Raw genomic sequence first — 24,100 nt, forward strand, 5'->3', positions numbered from 1 at the left:
CCTTGTCCGTTGCAGCTGGTTCACGTGTTCTGAATGAAAACGCGTTGGTAGGTTAGTGCTTTTTGTCCCTCTCTGCTATTATAGTTTATCAACACAGTGGAACGAAATGGAAGCCTCCTTGGACTTACCCGTTCAATGTAAGTAAAGAGAAGAAATTCTAAGCTTACAAATCAAAGTCAGATCACTGGCAGAGGTCATTTGACACCAACGAGGACTTATATATTTTTGAATAAAGACATTAATTTTGACTAATAAAACACTTAAAACAATACTAAAGGGCTAATCACACCCAACGCGCTTTAAACTCTTGGAAACGCAAGGCGCGATGCACTGCCTTTAAAAAAAAAAGAGCAGTGCGACGTGGCTTTTCATATTTCTAGGCAATCACAGAGTCAGTTGTCTTGTCAATCAAATATTGAAGCGTGAGCGCTCTTTTGCTGTTAACTGTCATATTAGCAGAAACTTTAAAAAGAGGACGCTTGCTCTGACCTTGTTTGAGGATGAGAGGTGCACAAACACGCAGGAGAGAGTAAGCGAGTGGATTCCGGTTCTTCAAAGCAACTGTAAACTTCCCTCACCACAACGTAAGGCCCGCCTCTCCCCTCATTCGATTGGACAATGGAAAGACGCGAATGATGTCAGCTGCTTTTGCGGCTGGTGGCAAAAAACGCAAGGCGTTCAGCGCGAATAAACGGCGCGTAAACGCTCCCTGCCCATAGAATATCATTCAAAAAGGCACCTGCAACTGCCATAAAAGCGTTTGGTGTGATTGGCCCCTTACTGTCCCTTTAAAGGTCCCGTTTTTTCTGATCCCACTTTTCAAACTTTAGTTAGTTCGTAATGTTGCTGTTAGAGCATAACTAATACCTGCAAAATTATGCAAAAAGCTCAAACCTCAACGCCAAGCGATATTTTCTTTAACAGAATTTCCCTTTAAAAGCCTACAGCGAACAGTCGGTTTGGACTTCAGCCACTTCCCAGTTGAATGACGTCAATATAAGAGTTTTTGACTAAACTCCGCATACAGGAATACGTCAGTCGCCAGCTATGATTTTAATGATATTACAATGATAATACGCAGCGCCTGAAAATAGTCCCCTGTTATTGAAAGTAACCAAGGGGACTATTTTCGGCTGCTGCGTGGTATCACTACGCCTGCTGCAGCCATGTTACATCGGCAAAGTCATTGATTATTGTGCCAGTTTGAGAGTATAGTTCCTAAACATATCTGCATAGAAAATCACAACTTTTGGTTTTCCGTCGGTCTTAGTACATGATGTAACTACAGAAAAGTCAAGTTTTAAAGGATTGAAACTCTTTGATTATGTTTTAGCGCGATGCTAATGATCTAATCAGATTCAATGAATTGTGCTAAGCTATGCTAAAAGTGGTACCGCGAGACCTGGAGATCAGCTGAATGGATTCCAAAACGGTAAGAATGAAATATTTAACTGTAGGGGAGCTGGAAAATGAGGATATTTTCAAAACAGTGGAGTGTCCCTTTAAAGTCCTCACTGGTTGAAAATCACTCACTGGTCCTGACTGTAACTTCTGTTACTTCGTAAAAAAAAGACTAATCCACATTTACTTTTAAATAAATTACTTTTTTGCCAAAAATCCTTAATCTTAAAGGGACTGTAAGTAGGATTTTAAATGTTTTATTAATCAAAATCAATGTCTTTATTTATAAATATGTCCTCGTTGGTATCAAATGACCTCTGCCAGTGATCTGACTTTTCTTTGTAAGCTCAGATTTTCTCCTCTTTACTTACATTGAACGTGTAAGTCCAAGGATGCATCCATATCGTTCTGCCGTATTGATAAACTATAATAGCAGAGAGGGACAAAAAGCACTAACCTACCAACGCATTTTCATTCAGAACACGTGAACCAGCTGACACGGACAAGGAGATCAGCGATTACATAACAGCTACCGTAGTTGCAACACGCATTTGGAAATGGGAGGAGCTAGAGAGCACTATTCGTTTGAATGCAAAATACAATTTCACCACTAGATGGGGGTAAATCCTACTTATTGCCCCTTTAAGCGATGCTATTTGAAGTAAATCTCAGGTTTATTATGGAATTTTGATTTCCTGAACAACTTTTACTAAGTTACTGCAGTTAACATGAAGCCTTTTGCTTCATTAACAGACAGTAATCAGACGTGAGAAGTTTAAAATTCAGTTTTGCGTTATGTTTACATCTTACAGTTAGTATAATGCATGCAGAGCAAGAGGAATATTTATCTAATGTTGGGTAATGTGAAGTAAAAAAGCAATCATATATTCATTTATGCTTTTTTAATATTTACACATTTTTTTCATGGGATATGGTCCCCTAAAGTAGTCTTGGCCAACCCATTTATAAAATTCTAGTTCCACTACTGCATTACTGATGTGTATTTCAGCATATTAAGTGTATAATAAGTGTGTGCATATTGTGAATGAATTTTATAAATAAATTCTTGGTAGCCTTCTGTTAATTCACTAAAATTATTCTAAATTGAGTTAGCCCATTTTTTTACTTTACTCAGACAGCTCAGAGTGATCGGAATGTGAAAAATAAGTATAACAATCTATTACTAATAAACAACACAAGTCTTCTGCATACTGACATGGTTTGAAATCTGTAGTTATTTGATTCTTTGGTTTTATTTTTCTGATGTATTAAAATTCATATATGTAGAGCAGAAAAATAAGACATTTTTGCCCTGGGGTGCTTGCTCTAGAAAGAAACATATATGGACCTCAGTATTTAGAAAATCCTGCGTACGGCCCTGAACACACGCACATAGGCACATATTCCGTAGGTTCTCCGGGGCTCGGCTCAAGCACCCACCGAAATGGCCAAGCATATATGGCTCGCTTGCTCCACATTTCGCATCTAAGACCAAGCGGGAAACCTGACCATGCTCCAGAGCATCTGCTTGACGTTGTGAAAAGCATCCACTGACAGAAAAAGAAATCGGTTCCAATGGACATGCACGTTTCTTAAGAAACGTATATATGTGATCCTCATTTACATTTTTTTTAATTTCAAAATATATTATATATAAGCCGATATGCATCAATGCTCGATTAGTGCATTACCATCGCAGTGACAATTCACTGGGTGACTAAACTGTTGCAACCGTTCATTAAAACCAATCAGTTTAAAATAATTTGTTTTTGAGTCATTAGTGGTTATGTTGTGTGCCGTGTGCATGCGATTGCAATGTTAAACCGTTAAACCGTTAAACAATTTCATGTAGAAACATTGCAGTAATAATAAGCTGGTGTCTGCCTGCAAAACATCCATGAAATACACCTAATATACCCAAGCTTCTTCCCAAATCACTGTGCTGATAACGAAACGGCGCCACCACAGTGGCGTAATGCCGCAACTACAGGTACAAGTGACAATCCACAGAGTGTAGGTTAATCGTGTTTTCTATAAAGACACATGATAAAGACACCTGTTGAGAGCTGGTACAAAATTTGCTGGAGGTGGTGTACAAATTCTCAATGCAGGAAAACCCCTGATATTCCCTCTTTAAAGATGTTTGACAGGTTTGGTAAAATAAACATAGGGATGTATGTACTTACAGGTGCAGCAGGAAAATGATCAGAAAGTTCATAAGGTTCCTCAGGAACCCATTGCCTGTGCTCCAAACACCAGAGGATCTGCTCACACAAGGAAACACTTAAGATATAAAACAAATATGTATTAAAAGTAAATCAGAGACAATGTCACATATACTCTACACACCCATTCAAATGAGAGGATCCAGCAGCCTCGTGCAATGCCCAAGAGGATGTTAAGGGTTCGACGGGGGCTCCCGGACACAACGTGAGTGGTGCTTTCACACACTTCATCCACCACTGCGAAGCCACCCAAACTTCTGATTAACTGGAAGACAACCTCCTGCTTCCTAAAATACATACAAAACCAATAAACAACAGGCTTTCCTACTTGAGCCACAAGACATGCAAACAAAACATTAGACTTATACCTTACCTGGTGAAACATTACATTCAATTCGGCTCCTTATGCAATTAACTTAAATGAGTTAATACAACACAATGAATAGGGGACATTTCATGAAAATCTGACTTTTCCGTGTTTTATTGGTTCCCCAGTGCTTCTATCAACCTAGGAAATGTGTAAAAGTAACTTAGTAACTTAGTTTTGGTAAATCATTCTCTGCCAGCATGTGAAAAAATAGGTCATTAAAATCGGCTCCCCTTGTGATGTCAGAAGGGGATAATACCGCCTTTTAATCTGCACTATCCATCCACAGCACTGCCATTTAGTGCAGAGATCAGCTCATTTGCATTTTAAATGACACACACAAAAACAGCACATTTTTGCTCACAAATTATTAAGGTGATATGAGACACATATGGGCTTCTCAGGTGCTGCGAGCAAATCACTCTGCCCAAGTAGCAGTGCTTCGCCTTCTGAGAATATAGTTCCCAGTATGTATACTGTTAAAAGATGGCTGTGTCTCATATGACCTTGTTATTTGTACACAGTGTGACTATACAAACCACAACACATAAATAGGAAAATGTTTGCGTTATTTTGTCACTTATAGAGTGCCGAAGTAATGGCGTCACTTTGTAGGCTAAAACGCGGAAGTGAGGTAGCATTTTAGCACTACGGGTTCCCTCGCCCTGAAGTCTATGGGTTTTTTGAATGGGTTTTTGCTAAATCGCCTGAAATAAGGTCTGTGGTTAACAAAACCTCTAAATATTTTCACGTTTTGTTCTATGACATAAAATACACCAGTTATAATCTGCTTGTGATTTTTTTAAACTTTATTGTGCCTTAAAAACGGTGGTTGCTAACAAGTTGCTAATAGGGACTACATCCTTGGCGGGGAGTTTAGACGTCATCATGACAGGAAATCTGTCACTAGCCTTTCAGCCTCACGTTCTCAGATGTTTACCTTTCAGTTAATATACATAACGTTATATATTTAGTCTTTTCAAATTGTAGTTTTTCCAAATATTGTTGTACTGTGGAGAGACTGTAGTTTGACATGTTTTGTTTTGTCCGGAGACAAAGTTTACTTATTTTATGAAAATAAAGATGTTTACTACAAAACGTGCTGCAATGTTTCTGTGGATCAGTGATTGGAGCATTTTGTTAACTTTTGTTTAATTCCCAGAGCTTGAATGCACTGTAAGTCCCTTGTCTAACAAATACCAAAAATTAAATGTTATACTATTGTAACTATACACCAGTCAGCTCACAGTAATGTGAGATAAAATTACTACACAGGCTCTCACATTGGGGCTTGTGGATTACCAGGTAAAAATATATAGAAAATGTGAACAAAATTAGTATATATGGTTTATTTAGAGAACATATATGGTTTAATTATAATATATTGTATTTAAGCATTGATGCTGTTGGACAATTCTCTTTAAATTCAACATATATAATTATATATAACTATTATATTAAATGTTTGGAATTTAACTGTGTTCTGTTTGTTCAGAGATTGTATAGTTATCTTAAAAATACATAGAACACTTTATTTAACTCCTCTATCTCTCCATTTTTACTTAATGAGACTTGATAAACCTTGTCCCTCATGCTGGCCCTTACAATACCGGTAAGTAAACCAGCATCTAAGCTGCACTGTTATGCCCAGATTTATAGTGGTTCTCTCTTCTCGATCTATGGTTTTCTATCGTCTAAGTAAGAAAAAGTACATACGATTGGAAATTGATACGGCAATAGCTAGTGCTTCTGAGATGTTTCTTTTTTTCTGGCGAATTAGCAAATGGTATGCAAACATACAATCAAACATAATACAGTGAAATATAAATTTTAAAGTTTATTTGGGGCACAATGATAATATTAAGGTTTATATAAACTAACGAAATAATTAAACTAATAAATAAATAAAACATTAACAAAAAATCACGCGTAAACAAAGTTTCTAACATTTTTGGAAATAACGAATGTGCAATATTTCTCATGAAAAAGTGGATAAGTGTCCATAAACAGCGCAGATCACAATGAGTGAGCGTGTTTTTTAAATAAAGTTTGAGGAAGCTTGATGATGACGTTGATCCGCGACCGGTGCGCTGTAGTCCGTTTATAGCATACCGTTAGCATTTTATATCTGACGGCTTTATTTAGGCTTCAAAATGTATACATTTTCGTTTAACTTATAAAGATTATCTTGATAGACAAAACGTGTAAGGTTCATAACTCTTTGTTGAACACAGATCTTATTTTTTGCGTTTTTCCAAAAGTCTATGGGAAAAATGAATGGCTTTTCGATCGAGGGAACCCATGCGCCGCTAACTTCCGGGTTGGCCTACAAAGTGACGTCATGACTTCGGCACTCTATTGGGAGCAGTATGCTAGCTGGAGTCATTCACTTCCAGTCTTTGTGCTAAGCTAAGCTAGCAGGGGCTGCGTCAGACAGAGTTACAGCATGCACGGAGATGAGAAAGGTATGTATGGAGTTATCAAACTCTGGGGGATATGATGAATAAGCTAAATTCCCAAAATGTGGGCGTGTTCCTTTAAGAACTGTATATCTGATCCTCGTTTACATTTTTACATTTCAAAATATATGTTTGCATTAGGTATAAGATCTATATGCATCAATGTGCACGTGCACATAGGCACATGCACGCACCCCAAACACACACACACACACACACACACACACACACACAGACACACACACACACACACACACACAATAACCACCGCAGTAAATTTGTGTGTAACCATCGCAGTGGTAAAAAAAATGCCACCGTCACAGCCTTGGCATAGGGCAGAATCTGAAAAGTAAATGCTGAAATGTGTTATTTTACGCATTTCTGAGTTAGGACAAAAACATGTTATTGTTAATTGTTTAGTTATGTTGCAGATTCAAAAGTTTCCTGTTGTTGAAATTTGTGTGATTTTCATTGTGCTGTAAAGCAGTATTTGTGATCAGTTTGTAGGATAGTTATATGATGATTATGTATGTTTTTTGTTACTAAAGAACTGTTTTTCAGTATACTTTTGATAAGGGTAGAGTGATGCTAAACAGTTTTGATGGTACGAAAGTGTCAATTGGTAGAGATTCATTTGGCCATTTCATGATTTAAATGTGATGACAAAGCAACAAAGAATCGCAAAAACAGAGAATGGTGCGTTTTAAATGCAAAACACATTTTCTCTACATTGATGCATTTATGTGATGGGATTTTAAAACCACTATGACAAGCCTGAGAAATCCAGTAATAATCAAGCATTTGAACTTTGTGACACATAACATGAAATATAGTGATGCACCGATGTATCGGCCACCGATATTTATCGGCCGATTTTTGATGAATTTGAAACCATTGGCATATCGGCAATAGCACGAGAAAGGCAGATACCGATTGTATATTAATTAACTGCATAAAGAAATCCATTATATGTAAAAAATGAGTTGATGTTGTTAATAAAATAAATGCTGAATAGAAAAAAACACCATTGAAGGTTGTCATGCTGTCTTATTATATTTGTTTTAGCTTAATTTGTGCCTCTCTTATTATGTTGGTCAGTTGAATGTTAATTAGATCCAATCCATGTTCAGTAAAAATAATTTGATGCAGAAATAAACTAGTTAATAGACCAACTGTATAGTATTGTATACAAGTGTTTAATATCGGTATCGGCCAGAAGTTGTCTGTTTAAATCGAATCGGTATCGGCCCAAAAAAATCCTATCGGTGCATCCCTAATGAAATATTATTCAATGCAAGATTATGTTCATGCCACCCAAAAAATGGCAACAAAAGGCACTGTATGTAGTTCAATAAGCAGAATTTTTGTAGTTTATGACAAAGACTACATATTACTTACTCAGTGGGCATGCTTGTCATTACCAAGGATCTGTTTTTCTAGAAAGACAGGAAAAAGAAACATTAGATATGTTTTATGCCCTTCTCTATGACAGTGTCTGATTTCATTCGCCTCAACATCTCAGTCACATGCACTTCTGCACTCTTGTTTTGATGAACGGCGGCATAAACCAGTAAACACATGCCGGATATCTGCATATTTAGCGAACGAAAAGGAAACGAAAGCCCAAGGTCGTACGGGGGGGAGCGGTTGAGAGTCATTTAAGCAGAGAACAGCGTGGCAGCACTTCATCCGTTCTCTGTACCCTGGCCCCAGCACAACAACTCCATAGTACAAACACATGAACGACCTTCCTCTCTGTTCGCCTACAGGAAGTTGGGGTTTACATCCATCAGTGAACAGGGCAGCAAAAACAGGTTCATACATAACATGTTTACAAAGATGCTTTCTGACACCATGACACAAACGCATGGCCAGGTGCGGACAACCATTCCGGTTAACACAAAATAAAGACATGGCTGGTAAAATATGACGTCCAACTGTTCTAGCGGGAAACAATTATTTGGTGGAAAACTCTGCATCTGCAAATTGTTTTTTGAAGTTCAAATACAAATTTGATGTCTGTCAAATACTACACACCCCTGATTCAGCTGTGGCGTATTCACAGACATTTAAGCTGCTTGACACATATGAAAAACACTAAAACACCTGATTTTTTAAGGAGTCATGGTGTTGGATGTAAAAGCAAATGAAGGTTAAAACCCTCGTCACTCATCAAATGGGTCTATCAGTTTCCAAAATGTTGGTATATAGTCCCCCATTCAACACCTAGTTTTTGCTTCATTATGTTCAATATCTTTCATCACAAGTGGCGTCTTTTATAGACAAAACCAAAAGTGAGTGAATCCAAAAGAAATCATTTCAGTAGAAGACATCAAAGCAATACTTATTTTCATAGATGAAGGTAAATGAGGTAGTGTTAAAAGACAAGCTGAGATGATTTGATACGACTGGGTTATTTTTGTCAATACCTGCTTAAGTATAACCCTGCTGCCAAGGCACAACGCAGGCAGGCCATGGAAAGGTGCATGAACCCAAGACAAAGAATTGGTGTGAACTTCAATGAGTGCTTGTTTCCAATAAGCCCTGCACAAATGAAGGAAATTCTTCAGAGTATGACACACCAAACTTGGTTTCTAGTTCATGCACTCTGATGTGAGGCCTCTATTCACAGAGAGGAGGGTCAGCCTATGTTTTGGCCTTTCCCAAAAGAACTATTAAAAGGTTTATAGATTACATTTAAAAGACTGCAGGCTAGTGTCATAGGGCGCATGACATCATCAAACCAAAAAGGAAATCACATGACAAGCTTTTGCTTTGCCACAGCTTTAAGTCATTAAATCACATTTGTGGCGTAAGTGTCAAGAAAACTAAAACAAAAATGGTTTAAGTTCATCATGTCTGTTAAATGCTGTATCATTTTTGTCACCTATATCCTAACATATTAACTTTAAGCAATGTGAATGTCTACAATACCACCTTCAACAGACTATCAATAGGAAGTAGCAAATCAATTAAAGCGTAACTAAACCCCTGGTCAGAGCCTGACTCCACCCACTGGCAATATTTGAAAAATGCAAGAAAAGTAGGCAGATCCCAACAGAGATAGAGGGGACGAACTAAGCTCGTACCAAGTGTGTGGTGAGATCGTAACAAGGGCGTGGTAAGCTTCAACCGGCTTACGTCACGAGTCATTTTTTGGACCCAACATCCAATAGGAAAATTCAACTGCAGTAGCCACCGTTCAACCTGAAGAGGGCAGCACTCAGACGTTTTTACACCATATATTGTAGTATTGAAACACTTTATATCCAAATGTCAAAAAACTTACTAAAATCAATGAACAGCACTAATAAACCATCATTCTTACAGATCAGTAACTAAAAAAAGTTGGATTAGGGTTTAGTTACTCTTTAAAGGATTAATCCCATTTTCCCAAAACGAAATTCTGATAATTTAATCACCCCCATGTCATCCAAAATGTTGATGTCTTTCTTTGTTCACATTCTAGGATTTTTTCCAATTTAATAGACTTTATTGGACCCTAAAAAACGTTAACGTTTCAATGCGGTTTAAAATTGCAGTTCCAATGCAGATTTGAAGGGCTCTAAACGATCCCAAACAAGGCATAAGGGTCTTTGCTGGCGAAACGATAGTCATTTTCGGCAAGAAAAATAAAAAAGGACTTTTAAACCACAACTTCTCGTCTTTCACAAGTCGTGTGACGCGCCAGCGTGATCTTACTTATTACATAATCACGTCAAAAGGTCATGCATGACATATACAAACTTTCTGCATCTATCATCAAAGTATTTATTAGTAATACAGTGGAAATTAGTAGAAATGTGAATGTTTGGTTAGCATGTTTATTTACGGTGTGACCCTAAATTTTCTGGTTGCGCCCCTAAAATTTTCAGTTGGGGGCCACTGTGCTCCTAGTGAAAAAAGTTAGTCTGGAGCCCTGCCGAGGCCATGGTTTTTGGAACAACTTATCACGAAAGAATAAAATTACATTTTGTAAAAGGGTCTATGTGACTATCTATAACTGATATTGTAGCTAGTGTTCATATAAATCTTCACTTAAACTTAAATCTTGTCAAAGAAGTAATGTAACAGATGATGGCAAACATTCATCATCTGTGAATTCTTCACCACAATTGAGTAAACTCAAAGTGAACTTCTGATGAATTGAGGCGGATATAAAATCAAACCGAGATAACGTCTGGAGATGAAAGTCATTTGCTTTTTGTAGTAATACAGGCAAATAGCGCTCAAGCAGGTGTGCATCACAGTCAAACAGAGAACACACAGGAAGCCAGAAGAGATACAGAAAGGCAAGCGTATAACAATTGCTTCAGAAAAAAAATGACTATGATCTGTTACTGGGCCATGGCAAGCTGCTCCATGAAGACAGAGGATTTCACAGCTGGAGGCAAGAGTTAGTATTACAGAATTGCATTCTTACTGCGTTTGAAAGGCCAGTGGCTAAATATTGCATACAGAAATTATGTGATAATAAACAGCAGTTATAAACCACTGAGTAGCAACCAATTTTTTTCCATTTAAAAGAAGTCTAACAAACATCCAAACACAGCCCAGATACATTTTGTCTTTCAGTGAACTGGACAGAAATCTAACCAGTTATTTTGACAAAAACGACATGCAACCAAAGCAAAGTTATTTTGTCTAAAAGAGGGTTACTAGTAGCCGGAGTGTATCAGGTTTACAGTTAACACAGACAGTGAAATGATGGCTGTTGCTTGCCAGGTATAAGTTAGTACACCAAGCAAGCAAACTTTAATAACAGTATCTCAAGTGACTGACTTCATAAGCTTTATTTAAAGAAAAGAAGTAACATAAAACATAAAAAATAATGTTTAGCAATGTTACCTTTATGTATTTGTCCTTTTTCATAATTCCCTGTTTGCTGCACATTTCAGACGTTCTCTTATTAAGCCCATCAGCTGTGCTTTTATTTTCTTTGCCTACAACTGAAAGTATGCAAAACAACAAAAAAGTAAGTTTAGTTTAGTTCAGACAAAAGCGGTATGCAGCAGGTGTGCTGTGACACAGATAAGCATTTCTCTTAAGGGTTTGGTCTAAAGAGCAACATTTTGAAAGCATGCTTTTAAAAGAGTGTCTCTATACTACAAAGAATATACACTTCTTTCAAATATACTGAAGCACAAACATTTTTTCTTATCATACTTTAGCAGGGATCCAGGTTTTACATTACCTCTAAAAACTCTAAGAATACACTGCAAAACTATTGAAAGTTCAGGAATGCAAACATTTCATCTGATGTAAATCTTTCAGCTTCTACCTATTATTTGCAAATATGAATTCAACTTAATTTAGAAAAAAAACATACTTGTTTTTAGACCATAAAAAAAACCTCAAGAACATTCTGTTGCCCCCCACCATCAAAAAATTCAGACATTAAAGGCATAGTTCAAAAAATACTCAAAAATGAGTACTTTCATGTTGTTACAAACCTGTATAAATGTCTTTGTTCTGATGACAGAGGAAGACATTTTGAGGAATGTTTGAAAACAAACCGATCATGAGCCCCATTCATTTCCATAGTATTCTTTGTTCCTACTGTGGAGATCAATATGGCTTCTAATTGGTTTCGTTACAAACATTCCTCAAAATGTCTTCCTCTGTGGTCATCAGAACAAAGACATTTATACAGGTTTGTAACAACATTAGAGTAAATGATGACAGAATTTTTATTATTGGGTGAACTATCCGTTAAAGTCAAAATTTTAATTGATCAAATTGGATTGTATTATGTAACAAAAGCAAGTGGCATATGAGAAGAAATTATAAAACTTTTCAACTCAAACCTTAAAAACAAATGCAGTTTTAAGCAACTAATGCCAGGGTGATTTTAATGGATGTCAGTTCCCAACCTGTACCATCTTTCCCAAACAATGATGTCATTATATTATGCAATAGCATTCACACTTAAACAAGTGAGGCATGAAAATGGTCAATTGAAAAGACTTTTCATACAATGCTTATATCTAATAGATATAATATCCAGAATAATCAGCCTGGCCAAAACATGCTGGTTTGTCACTAGTTTAAAATCCATACACTTTGTGGGACACTTGTGCATATATCGCCTACTGCTCATTTAACTCTTTCCCCGCCATTGACAAGTTATCTCATCAATTAAGAGAAAACATTTCCCTGCCAATGACGCTTTCCTGACGAGTTTGCTGTATTATGGAGATTATGGTAATCTATAATTCCACTATTATCCACTAGATGGCGATCTAACCCAATTTATAAAAAACTGAAGCATTACTTAATTCTACAACATTGTAAATAGAGCTCGACCGATATATCGATATTAGACGCTTTCCAAACTATCGGTATTGGCATTCATAATAGCCGATAAATGAATATTTTTTAAAAAAATCCTCACTGTTGGTGTTTTTGACAGAGCGCTCTGAACCAGTAGCTGCTGGTGGGTCCAGATTTAGGCATCTAGCCACTGCCTGAGTCAAGTAATTAGCAATTTATATTTTGCTGTTGTTGTTATTTATCAGAACTTAACAGAATTTGTCTCCAGTCCTAAAGTTATATTTATGAACCAAGTCTTTTAAAACTGGTAACTTTGATTTGGTTGTTGTTGTTTTTGTGTTTTTGTTCAAAGGCCTTTCCGTTTCATATCTTATGTTTGTATTTTTATACATTTTATTTATCAGAACTTTAATATATTTTGATGTTCCTCTGTTCTGTTGTGACAATAAAAGAAACAAGTTTCTTTTTAAAATGCATTTTTTTATCATATTATTTTAGTTAAAACTCATAAATAACAAATAACTAATGTTAGGGAAATCTTTTAATGTTTTGTTGCGCGTTTCTGAAATAAAAAAAAAAAAAAAAAAAAAATCAGCCGATATATCGGAATATCGGATTTAAAACCAACAAACATTTGTATCGGTATCGGCCTTCATAATCCTTTATCGGTCGGGCTCTAATTGTAAACATGGTGTGTTTTGATCATCGCTCTGAATCTGATCTCTATCAAAAGTCCTTTACAAAAATGTGATTATTTTTGCTAAAAATTTGGCATTTTTGAAGAAACCTACCCACATTTGAGTGGTTATAAAACCAAATGAAGATAGGATTAAACTTTTTTCCATTTTGGTTGAAAGCAGAGGGTCGGTTCTTTCGTTTGATATATTTGTATGTTTATCTATTTATAGAAGAAAATTCCCTGCAAGGCATTCTGTGAAAAATGCTGGTGGGCAACGGTTATAAAAAAAGGCTGGCGGAGAATGAGTTAAAAGCGAGATAAAGCTTTTAGGTTTTAAAATACTTTATTATTTCACATAATAAAATTCACATACTTTTTAATCCCATTCTCTTTTCAATACCATGTTTGAGTGTAGGGTCAGGATCAGGACTCTTCTGGAGCTTCACATTAACCGCTGTGGATGCTGTCAGAGAGGAAATTGTCCAACTCTTCCTTTCTCTAGCAGATTGGGGCTTATCTGAACCTGCACCATCCTCCTCTTCATAGGAAACAACAGAGCTTCTGGTACGCCTCTTTTGTTTCTTTGTCAGTGGTTCAAGTTTTATTTCTTCAGATCTGGGTGTTTCATTCACCTCAGACCTCCTAATAGACAAACGCTCAGGCCTTGATTCAGGTGTCTCAGCGATAATTTCCTCACTCTTATTCTCAGGGCTCAAAGAATTAAACGGCATTTCTTTCATATCAATATTTTCATGTTTCCGCTTTCTACCACATAATTTTGTAGAGGATTTTTTGTCCTTCTTGTTGGGATTCTCCAGGTCAAAAGTGGGCAGGTTAACTGCTTCTGAGGTAGAACCAAATAAAATGACTCTCTGTTTGTGGGCATTGTTGGCTGGTGAGAAGAAGTCTTCAAACTCCTCACCATCATCTGGACTACAAACAGAGCCAGCTGAACACAACGCAGCAGAGCTCCATCGCTGACGTGCAACTTTAGAAACAGCCTTGGGAGTACCTAGCTCACTTTTTTGGAAAACATCTTCATTTTCTGTAAAACACCTGCCTGCTGGACTTTTTAGTGTAGACTTTTTAGTCTTGGTCTCCAAGTCTTTGGAATCCTCTGCCGTTTTGCCTCTGTTTGTTTTCTTGAAGCTTTCCGACAAGGAAGGTCTGGGTCTTTCAGGACTGCTGGATGACTGGGTTTCAGGTTGATGCGAGATGTTTTTGCTTTCAGAGCAGGTTTTATGAACGTAATTCTCTAAAGTGGTCTGCTTCTTTTTTTCAGTTTTGTTCACCAACGACCTTCTTGATCTTGAAGATAACGCTGGGACTTTAGGATTGGAAAAATTACACATGGCAGCTGTGTTCGGTTCAGGATGTGTCTGACTAAATAGTTTACTAGTTATTTTTGTTGCTGACTTCTTATTCCCTTTCTGGTTAGCACTTTCATCTTTATTCTTTGAGGAGTGCTGGTGAGATGTTGAAAAACAATCCAAAGGTTCTTCCTCTGCAAAATAAGGTTTGGTGGTTCAGCATTTTCAGTTTTATCTATCTGTAATATTATTCAATTGCCTAAAGAAGTAAACCCTAATTTTAGTGTTTCCTTACCGAGCTGCTGCAAGAAAGAGAGTGTTGGTGAGGCACCAACCGAAGGTCTCAAAGATGCATCAGATCCTGATCCACTGTCCTTCATCTGTGAGGCTGAGGCACAACAACAACATTTTTACAGCAGCAAAATAAAAGTTAATTTATACATACTGTACTTAATAAACATAACATTTTGATTTACTTAAGGCGGCATAAACTTAATAAAAAATGTATTTAATGAGAAAATACCTGTGGGTGAGAGGTGTTCACGTTGAGCTCTCATCTCTTTCAGACGTTGAGCCATGCCGTCAGAGCGCTTTAAAGAGGGACTGTACACTATTCCACTCTCCTCATCAATAATGAATGGTGATGTATCAGAAACTATTAAAACAATAACAACCCAAAATGCCTAAATAATCTCAGAAATTACTGAATGGAAATGTTCAAACAAACGTCTGCCCTCACCAACAGGGGATGAAGAGACGAGGCCCTCCATCATTTTATCCAGTTTCTTTTTCATCCGTCGATCATTCTCTGGAGTCTTTACTGGAATATCTCTTGGCTGCATGCAACGGTGCTGCAAAAAACAAACAAAAAGTAGCTTCTTAATTTAAACCATAGCTTAGTTATTTGGTGAATCATAACATGTTTATATTAATTTTAAGGTGTTTATATGTATTGTATATTCTTACTGTTCTTTTGTTTAAAAGATAATGTTTGGATTCTTCATTCTGTGCAGGGAAAAGATCTTCATCAGCATGTTCACCACTTTCTTTGCAACTGCAAATGCATCAAGAAAGGAAACAAATCATGTTTGTGAAAAACAATAAAATTGAGCAGAGGGGCAAAATACTTAAAGATGTCACCCTCTTTTTTGCCTTGCGCGATGTTACCAGAGCGAGAGGTGAGCCTGTCATTCATTCATTCAGTGCTTAAAATGGGTTTAAGGTGCTTCATCGACGTTGATGCCACATTCACATAAAAAGTCAGAGGTATGGAAGCATTTTAGATTTTGCAAGCAAGACGACGACGAGAGTGTTGTGGCTTTTAATTTCTTTTTATTAATTACCCACTTGTAAACTGCCGTTTACTGTTCTTTTTTATTAATATAGTATTTGTATTAAATCTATATTCAATGAGTTGAATCGAGTATAAAAACCAACCCGAGAAACGGAATCGAAAATTAAATCGATTTGATAGCTTGCGAATCGAAATCGAATCGATCTGTAACATCTGAATCGATACCCAGCCCTACTACATTTCATATAAAGTTTCATGTAGTACTTAATTACATTAAAAATCTAGTACTTAATTACTTTTATGGAGCAGTTTCCTTGACAGGGTTTATACTAGTCCCAGACTAAAATGCATGTTTGATCTGCCTTAATTTAAAAACATCATGCACTGACATATTTTAACATATATCAGTGCCATTGTTTTGTCTCAAGATGCACACCAGTGCACAAACCACAATGTTTTTGTAAGGTTTGTTTGTAAAAACTACTTAAATGTCCTAATATAACCAAGGTCTAGAGTCCTGGATTAATCTAAAACTTGTCTGAGAAACCACCCCTAAAAGTTCTACTTGAGAATTAATTAAAAAAGTAAAAGTATATTTTAATATACTTCAATAAAGGTTAAAAAATTTGTATTTATGAAATGTAGTGGAGTAAAAAGTAAAATATTATGCATCAGAATGTAGAGAAGTAAAAATGTGTCCAAAAAAAAAAAAACCCTGATAAAATACAATAGTGTAGAGTAGTGAGTAAAAATACTTTACTACTTTATACCTCTGACATTGAAAGCTAGAGACATCTAAAGGCCATCTAAAGAAATGCACCAAAAAAATTTATATAATGCTTTTTTGGGCAAGTAATCCCAAATCGCCACCAACATATGCTGTCACTAAACCTCAAAGTTTTAGGAAACAGTGACATTAAAAGAGAACACTGATATATAACATGTAAAACATCATCAACAGCATCATCTTTTGTTTTCAATGAAAGATGATTCACTTATTTTTTAGGGGAACTATCCCTTTGAATGGAAATGCTGGTAAAAGTATAAATGGTAAACCTTGTCATGTGGAAACTGTTGCAAGAATGTATTTGCCTCTACTAAGGCATAATTCAATGTAGGAATAAAGTTTACATAAATTGTCTAAAAAAAAAAAAAACAGAAGCATTGACACTCGTCAAATCTACATCTCAAAAAACTTCTCATCTACCTTAAAGGTGCCTGGAAGGGAATTTATACTTTTTATAATCAGATCAATTGCAAATAGCTGTTAATTAATATGTATTAGCTTGCATTTCAAACAAAACTACTGGAATATAGTCATCTATTGAAATCTCTCAAAAACTATTGGGATATCTCCCAGAAAAACTGTGATATACTCTTTATTTAACCCTTTAACTGGCGTAGCCCTTTTTAAGTGGGGGGTTGGTGAAAAGGCGATATACACCTTTAAATTAATATAACTCTGGCACTATTTTTTTTATTGTTTAGAAGCCTAATTTTGGTAATTTTTTGTTTTAACGAAGACACTTCAAAGGTTTTGAGGGAAGTGTCTGGAGGTGAAAATATTCATTTTTTTTAAAAGCAGTTTACATTTATTTGTAATAAATAAAAATGCAATATAGTATTATTTTTAATACATAAAATTGTTAAAAAACTGAGGTTTGTGCTGGTTTGCTGTGAGGTTTACTGCATACTTGTGTCACAAATGAATAAATTACAGTTACTGCATTATTATTACTGCTAAAAGGTTTTGAAATATGAAAACTACATTCTTAGACCTTTCCAACAATATATAGTTTATCGTGATAGATTAACATTTAGATAGAAAATATTGAAATAAACGTAGGTGTCCCGCTCACGGGACAGCGCCAATTAACGGGTTAAAGCACATAAATCAATATGAACATAGCTCTTTACTAATTTCAATTACTAATTTCCAACATTTATAGAAAATGAATTAAGTTATACCTATAATTAAATCTATAATTCAAAATCGATATTCTACATCAGATTTTCTGGTTTACGTTACTGATGGCCTTTTTGGATAATAATTAAACATGCAGATGATCAGTAATATGTGACACTCATTTCACCTTGCCACCCAGTGAACAGACACAGTCCTCGCTCCCATTTTCTGGGCTTTCTTCCATGTGGACGGGCGGCCATGTTTGAAGATGACATGAGTCACTTGCTTGTTGAGTGTCTTAGATACCTGTGATTTTCAAATATGTTTAATAACAAAATTTAACTCATGTTGTCAACATATTCAAATGAGCCCAATCAAAAGTTTTCTTACTTTGGCACCCATGTCCAGAAGTTGCTGTATGAATGGATGCGAGTAATCCTCCATCCTGCTCGCAGACCACACGTCAACATACGCCACCACACCTTCAAACAAAGATAAAGGAGCAGAACGAGACAAATTAATAACTAGAATATTTTTTTTGTAATGTCAAGAACAGCTCATCTAAGAAGTGTGTGTTCAGAAGTAGGTACAGAAGATTGTTTAAACTATTTATATATCAATATATGAAGAGCGATAAATGCCATTTTTGAAAAAAATGAGTTACTGCCAAAATCTGTATTATATCAGGTCAGTAGTTAAAAGTAAATTCTTAATTTTACGCAAAATCCAATATCCGCCGTGTTATTCTGTCATCTTTTCTCCCTTTTTTCCCAAAATGCGATAAACGCCAGTCCTCCTTTTTTACAGAACGCAATAAATCCATTCCTGAAATTAAAGCCCACCAGTCAAGCAATGTAAACAAACAATGGCGGCGCGCTGAGTAGACAGAGTCCTAGTTTTCCTCATCTACTTTGTACTTCGTGATCAACAAACGAAACAAGATTATACTTTAATGGCATTGATAAACCTGTGATGGTTTTCTGTGACGGGAAAGAAACGTAAGCCATCAACATCTAATCATTTCCGCGAGAGGCACTCGGGAGACGGGTGCTTGTTCTCCCGACAGCATCAAGCTTCACATTGACCCCAGAGGATCTTATGAAAAACTTTACATTATTTTACTCAAAGTCAACAAAAATCGAGCAGGACCAAAACATTTTAGCTGTAAGTAAGTGTTTTTATTAATGCCATTAATGTTTATTTTTTAAATCAGTGTGTACAACTGTTCAACTAAATGAATATTAAATGGCAAAGATGAATGCACATTTGATTGAATAGATTTCTAGCATTTTGAAATAAAAACTGTCATGGATTTATTGCATTTTGTGGAAAAAAGAATTTGTTTTTATAATAAATCTTTGAAAATCAAGTTATGGATTTGAATTTTTTATGTTTTTTATAACCTAAAGATGCTATGTGAAAGTTTGTAACAGAAAATAGTGGTTTTCATCTTGTCACTTTCTTGGTATCGAAAACACGTTTTTACCGAAATTTGTCAAAATGGATTTATTGCGTTTTGGAACCAAACTCTTCATATATTGTCCCAAAATAACTGATCGTATAGATGATTAATTTGTAAAGGAGAATGACAATGATAAACTTATTCATAGACAAATCTGTTGAGAATGTGTAGATCTTCCCTTTGAGACTTCTGGTAGGTCATTTTATGTCATGTCAAATACATTCCAGATTATATTTTTTATTTTGAAATAATATTCATTATTGTATATGGGTGATTCTCACGAAACCATTGAAACACCACGGCACTAATGATTTTAGCTTTAAAATGTGTAATATAGTAACATTAAAAAGCATCAGAATTAACACAATACTGTGTTCTACCTTCCACAATGTGTGATTTCAACATAAGAATTTATAATTGTAAATTTTATCTCATTTCTGCTGAAATTCTCATTACCGCAATGTGTCCGGCTGTGTTTGAACATGCGTTATGTTGTAATTTAATCAAATTAACACAAAAATATTAAGGAAAAAATTAATGGATGTTTTGCTAGACTTACTTTAGATGACAGAAAAAATATTTACTGAATATTCATGTATAATAATAATGAAGAAAAATTAGGAAAATGATGTGTCCATGCCTGATGTTCTCATCCTCCGCAACACTTTTTGAGAACAGTTTAAGCACACATACAGAATTTTAATAAAGTTTGATTTTGAGTGACCAAGCACATGGACCAGTTACTTCAAGATGGCTACCAGGTAAGATCATTTTTTACAGTTAGTTTGAAATATTGTCTTGTCAGAATGCTTACACGACATTTTGATTATCTTTACCGCAACAGATGCTTATTAAATGTTAATTTAATTAATAGAAGCATAATACTTTGATTTTAAATGCATGTGCAGAATCTCCAAATTATGTTCTTTCAGGTTTGTCATGTCATTTTGAAAATATGTTAGTGTTGATGTTTTCTGACTGTTGCGGTAATGAGATTTTTAGGACTAATTTTTTAAATTATGTTACAAAAAAAAGTGTTAAATGATAAGTAAAAGTTTCTAAATTAATGTTCCTATTTACTCCAGACTTTGTTTTTCAATGTCTGGTGGGGAAAAAAAAATTTAAGCAATTTTTTAATTTTCATGCTTGACATTTTTAAAACCAAGTTTTCGTGAGAATTGCCCATATAATCATAATATTTTCTGCTGATATTTCATTTTATCAATAAACAAATCATTACAGGGACTTGACTTGGTTATTGTCGCTACATACAAGCCCTTGTGGTAGTGTGCATTCATTAAAATGTTTATATGCCTTCTCATCATAAATATACCTGATTTACAAGATTTTAAAAATGTTCCCATAAACGCACCATATATCAATAAAAACAGAAGAATTAATATAGAAAAATTATGGTTCAATTGTGTCGCAGATTTAAAGCGATAGTTCACCCCAAAATGAATTTTTTTCATAGTTTACTCACAGTCATGTTCTTACAAACCTGTATACATTTCTTTGTTTTAATAAACATGTGGAAGATATTTTGAGGAATGTTTGTAACCAAACCGTTCACGAGCCCCATTCACTTCCATAGTATTCTCTTTCCTACTATGGAAAATGGGGCTCATGATCAGTTTGGTTACAAACAGTACTCAAAATATCTTCCTACATGTTAACCAGAAAAATAAATGTATACAGGTTTGTAACAACATAAGATTGAGAAAAAGATTTTTGAGTGAACTATCCCTTTAAATATATTGTCTTTACATATTGACCTTACTCAGTAAATATTAAAGATATCAAGGTGATATATTCACCAAAATGTTCTTCACTTTATATTTACCAGATGGAAATGTATTTGGGTAAGTTAAGTCAGTAAACAGGGAAAACACATATATAAGAAACACCTATCACTACCTTGGAGGACTGGGGAAGACAAGTTTTGTCCCGTCATGACTGAATATCAAGGTCTCTTTCTAAACCTGCACAAAAATGACAACATAATAAAATCAAACAGTTGTACATTTCATCTGCCAAGACACAACAGTAACACAGTAGTATTATTACAGAATAAGCATAAGTGACCCCTAAACTCCTGAAAACAAACATTGGGTTTAAATATCAATAACACAGATCAACGCATCAATGTCGGTAATGCAAGACTAGGTAAATAACACGAGTATTTGTATTCACACACCACTAATCATCATTAGAAACGTTATATATAAGCCAGCTGCTGCTGAGCATGGTCCCGTTACAAAGTAAAACCGTGAGGCCACTTTTAATAAATAACAGTTAGCAATGTCACTGATTTGCGGTTAATATGATATTTTTTCTAAACAACATCTGACCACTACTAAAGAAAATCAGCTGACAATACTAGAACATGTGCCTCAACAGGCCATTTAAACTAGTTGCATGAACGATGTCAACAGCTTACCTTGACTGATGTGGAACATAAAATCATAATCTTGGGCAACACATGAATTATCGCCGGAGTTTCTGTTATTTTATTTGTTTTTATTTCATGATTCGCTTTCGTAACGGTGCTTTCGCGCTATTAGTTCCTTTTGCAGTGCATGATGGGAATTCTGTGACGTTACTCACACCCATTGGCTCCTGAATATTGGCCCCGCCTCTCATACATTTTAATGAGAGTATTTTAGTCTGCTTACAATGGGTTACAAATGAATTTACAACCGATTTACACCACTTTATTTCTGCTGGTATATGTAGTAAAACAAGCATGCCATTAAATTATTTTGGAAGTCAAACTGTATGGGTGTTATATGCTATGTAAAAATGGTCTTGCTGTCTTTTGAGAACTCTTTCTGAACATTTCTAAGCGCGTTTTCTACCACTAGAGGCCACTATAATCCTAATTATGAACAGAAAGTGTTTTTAGATTACAGTCGTAGTTATAAAAAGGTACATAAAGGCTACTTAAAGATCTGAAAAGAGATTTTAGCCTTATATCAATTGCCAACTGATGAATACAGCGATATCCGACTGTATTGCATATGATAACACTGCCATTCAAAAATAATAAAACAAAGCCTAACTAAATGTCATAAACGATTTAAGTAATAACAACAAGTTTTCACCAAATATTGAAATGATCTACAATATTTATCCATGTATTCTTGTACACGCACGCACGCACGCACGCACCCCCCCACACACACATAATGAAAAATATACGTATTATGGACACATTTTTGGAAGATATACTTTGTAGGAATTCTGTGAAATTAAAATGCACAAACCAGACGCATTTTTTGCTCTCTCTCTCTTTTACTTTCCTTATATTTTTACTCTGTCTAGATAATTTACTTTTTTTTTACTTATATTTTGTAGTTTAGTAGCACTAGCCTACTTACAGTAAATTTACGTTTCTGTTTCTTTCTTTTATTAACTGATGTGTATACAGTATGTGTAATGATGCTCTGTCTTTGTTTTAATTTAGGGTGAATTTTTAACATTCTGTCCAGGGTTCACAGATAAAAAATTCTGGCACATTTACAGTCATTTTTATTAATGTGCATTGTCCCTGTTTAGCAAACTAAAAGTAAACCCAACAAATGGAGAAGGCATGGCTTTTCAAATAACAAAAAATATTTATTTTATTTTTATGTTCATTTGCTTATTTATGAGGAAGAAACAAGGCTATTAATGTGACAATTCTTAAAGCTGCACTTACCTAACTATGGAAAATAATAAGTTTGAAAACTAAAGGAGAGATTGGTTTTAACTCACGTTGGTATTTAGCTAAGATATCAGTACGGTTTAAAGCTTTTGGTAAGTACCATGGTACTTTTCCATGTTAAGGTTGATATTTGGATGGAATTGCTCATCTGTCATTGTTGCAAGTATAGTTGAATGCACTTTGATGCCTTTCATTGTGCTGATACAGGACCTCTTACAGCTCTGACAGCTGCGTTCTTGTCCATATTGGCATGCATTGGCATCTACAGTACCTGTAATCCAATTTATTTTGGCAAAAGGTGGGTTTTAAGAGCAGCTGCACAGAAGCACATGTACTTAGGTAAATGGCAAAGGGTCTGACAAATCCTGAAAAGTGGGACCACAGTTGGCACAGGATCATTGGGGGGAAAAAAAGAAGAAGAAAGGCTGCATGCGCAATTGAACAGTGAACAAACCACGTAGTGAAAGCTCTCACCATCTGCCCAAAGCTCTTCTGCACAGCTGTGCTCTTCTATATCCTGTTTGTGTAGCAGATAAGTATCTCAAAATGACCTGGCAAAATCTTTTGAAAATTGAAGCCCATAATCACAGATAAAGCAGTTGGATGCAGAAGACACAGTGGTGTCCTGCTGTGTTGTAGGACTCAAAACACGTTTTGGTCTGAAGACAGGTTTTGATGGTCCTTGGTCTCAGAATATTTTATGTCCATTCATTATCTGATTTATTTGTTAGTAGTATCGTTTTTCTGATTGGATTAAACCTTCAAGCTTCAAATGCAATGAATAAGCATAAAATTCACCACTGCAATAACTCTTTTAATTATGACTATTTAGGGTAATGGTTATGTGGATTTTTCAAATGGATTTGAAAAGTGCTGGCCTGGTTTTAACGTGGTCTCGTCCTGCCTTGTTCTTGGTCTTGTCCTGTTCTTGACAAACTCTGGTTTTGTTTTGGACTCAGTTTAGGTGGTCTTGACTACAGCACTTGTGTCTTGACTTGAATACACAGACAGGACAATA

At 35.6% G+C, this 24,100-nt stretch overlaps 1 protein-coding gene across 2 annotated transcripts in view; it reads right to left on the reverse strand.

The window, feature by feature from the left end:
* mcph1 (microcephalin 1) overlaps positions 1–21,973 on the reverse strand; it is a 54,455-nt gene extending 32,482 nt beyond the window's left edge. The window contains exons 1-13 of one of the 2 annotated variants that reach the window (XM_055170469.2): positions 21,817–21,973; positions 21,294–21,358; positions 18,305–18,396; positions 18,102–18,220; positions 15,681–15,768; positions 15,454–15,565; positions 15,238–15,369; positions 15,010–15,102; positions 13,805–14,908; positions 11,301–11,401; positions 7,851–7,888; positions 3,751–3,913; positions 3,588–3,665 (exon numbers count right to left, since the gene is read on the reverse strand). In XM_055170469.2, coding sequence (XP_055026444.2) covers positions 3,588–3,665; positions 3,751–3,913; positions 7,851–7,888; positions 11,301–11,401; positions 13,805–14,908; positions 15,010–15,102; positions 15,238–15,369; positions 15,454–15,565; positions 15,681–15,768; positions 18,102–18,220; positions 18,305–18,396; positions 21,294–21,330 — 2,157 coding nt within the window. In that variant the 5' untranslated portion in view covers positions 21,331–21,358; positions 21,817–21,973. Of the gene's footprint in view, positions 1–3,587; positions 3,666–3,750; positions 3,914–7,850; positions 7,889–11,300; positions 11,402–13,777; positions 14,909–15,009; positions 15,103–15,237; positions 15,370–15,453; positions 15,566–15,680; positions 15,769–18,101; positions 18,221–18,304; positions 18,397–21,293; positions 21,359–21,816 lie in introns of both variants that reach the window. The other variant, XM_055170468.2, reaches the window with a different exon arrangement.
* Positions 21,974–24,100: the final 2,127 nt, after the last annotated feature.

Source organism: Misgurnus anguillicaudatus, chromosome 11 (genome assembly GCF_027580225.2).
Source record: "Misgurnus anguillicaudatus chromosome 11, ASM2758022v2, whole genome shotgun sequence".
In the NCBI taxonomy this organism is placed as follows: Eukaryota; Metazoa; Chordata; class Actinopteri; order Cypriniformes; family Cobitidae; genus Misgurnus; species Misgurnus anguillicaudatus.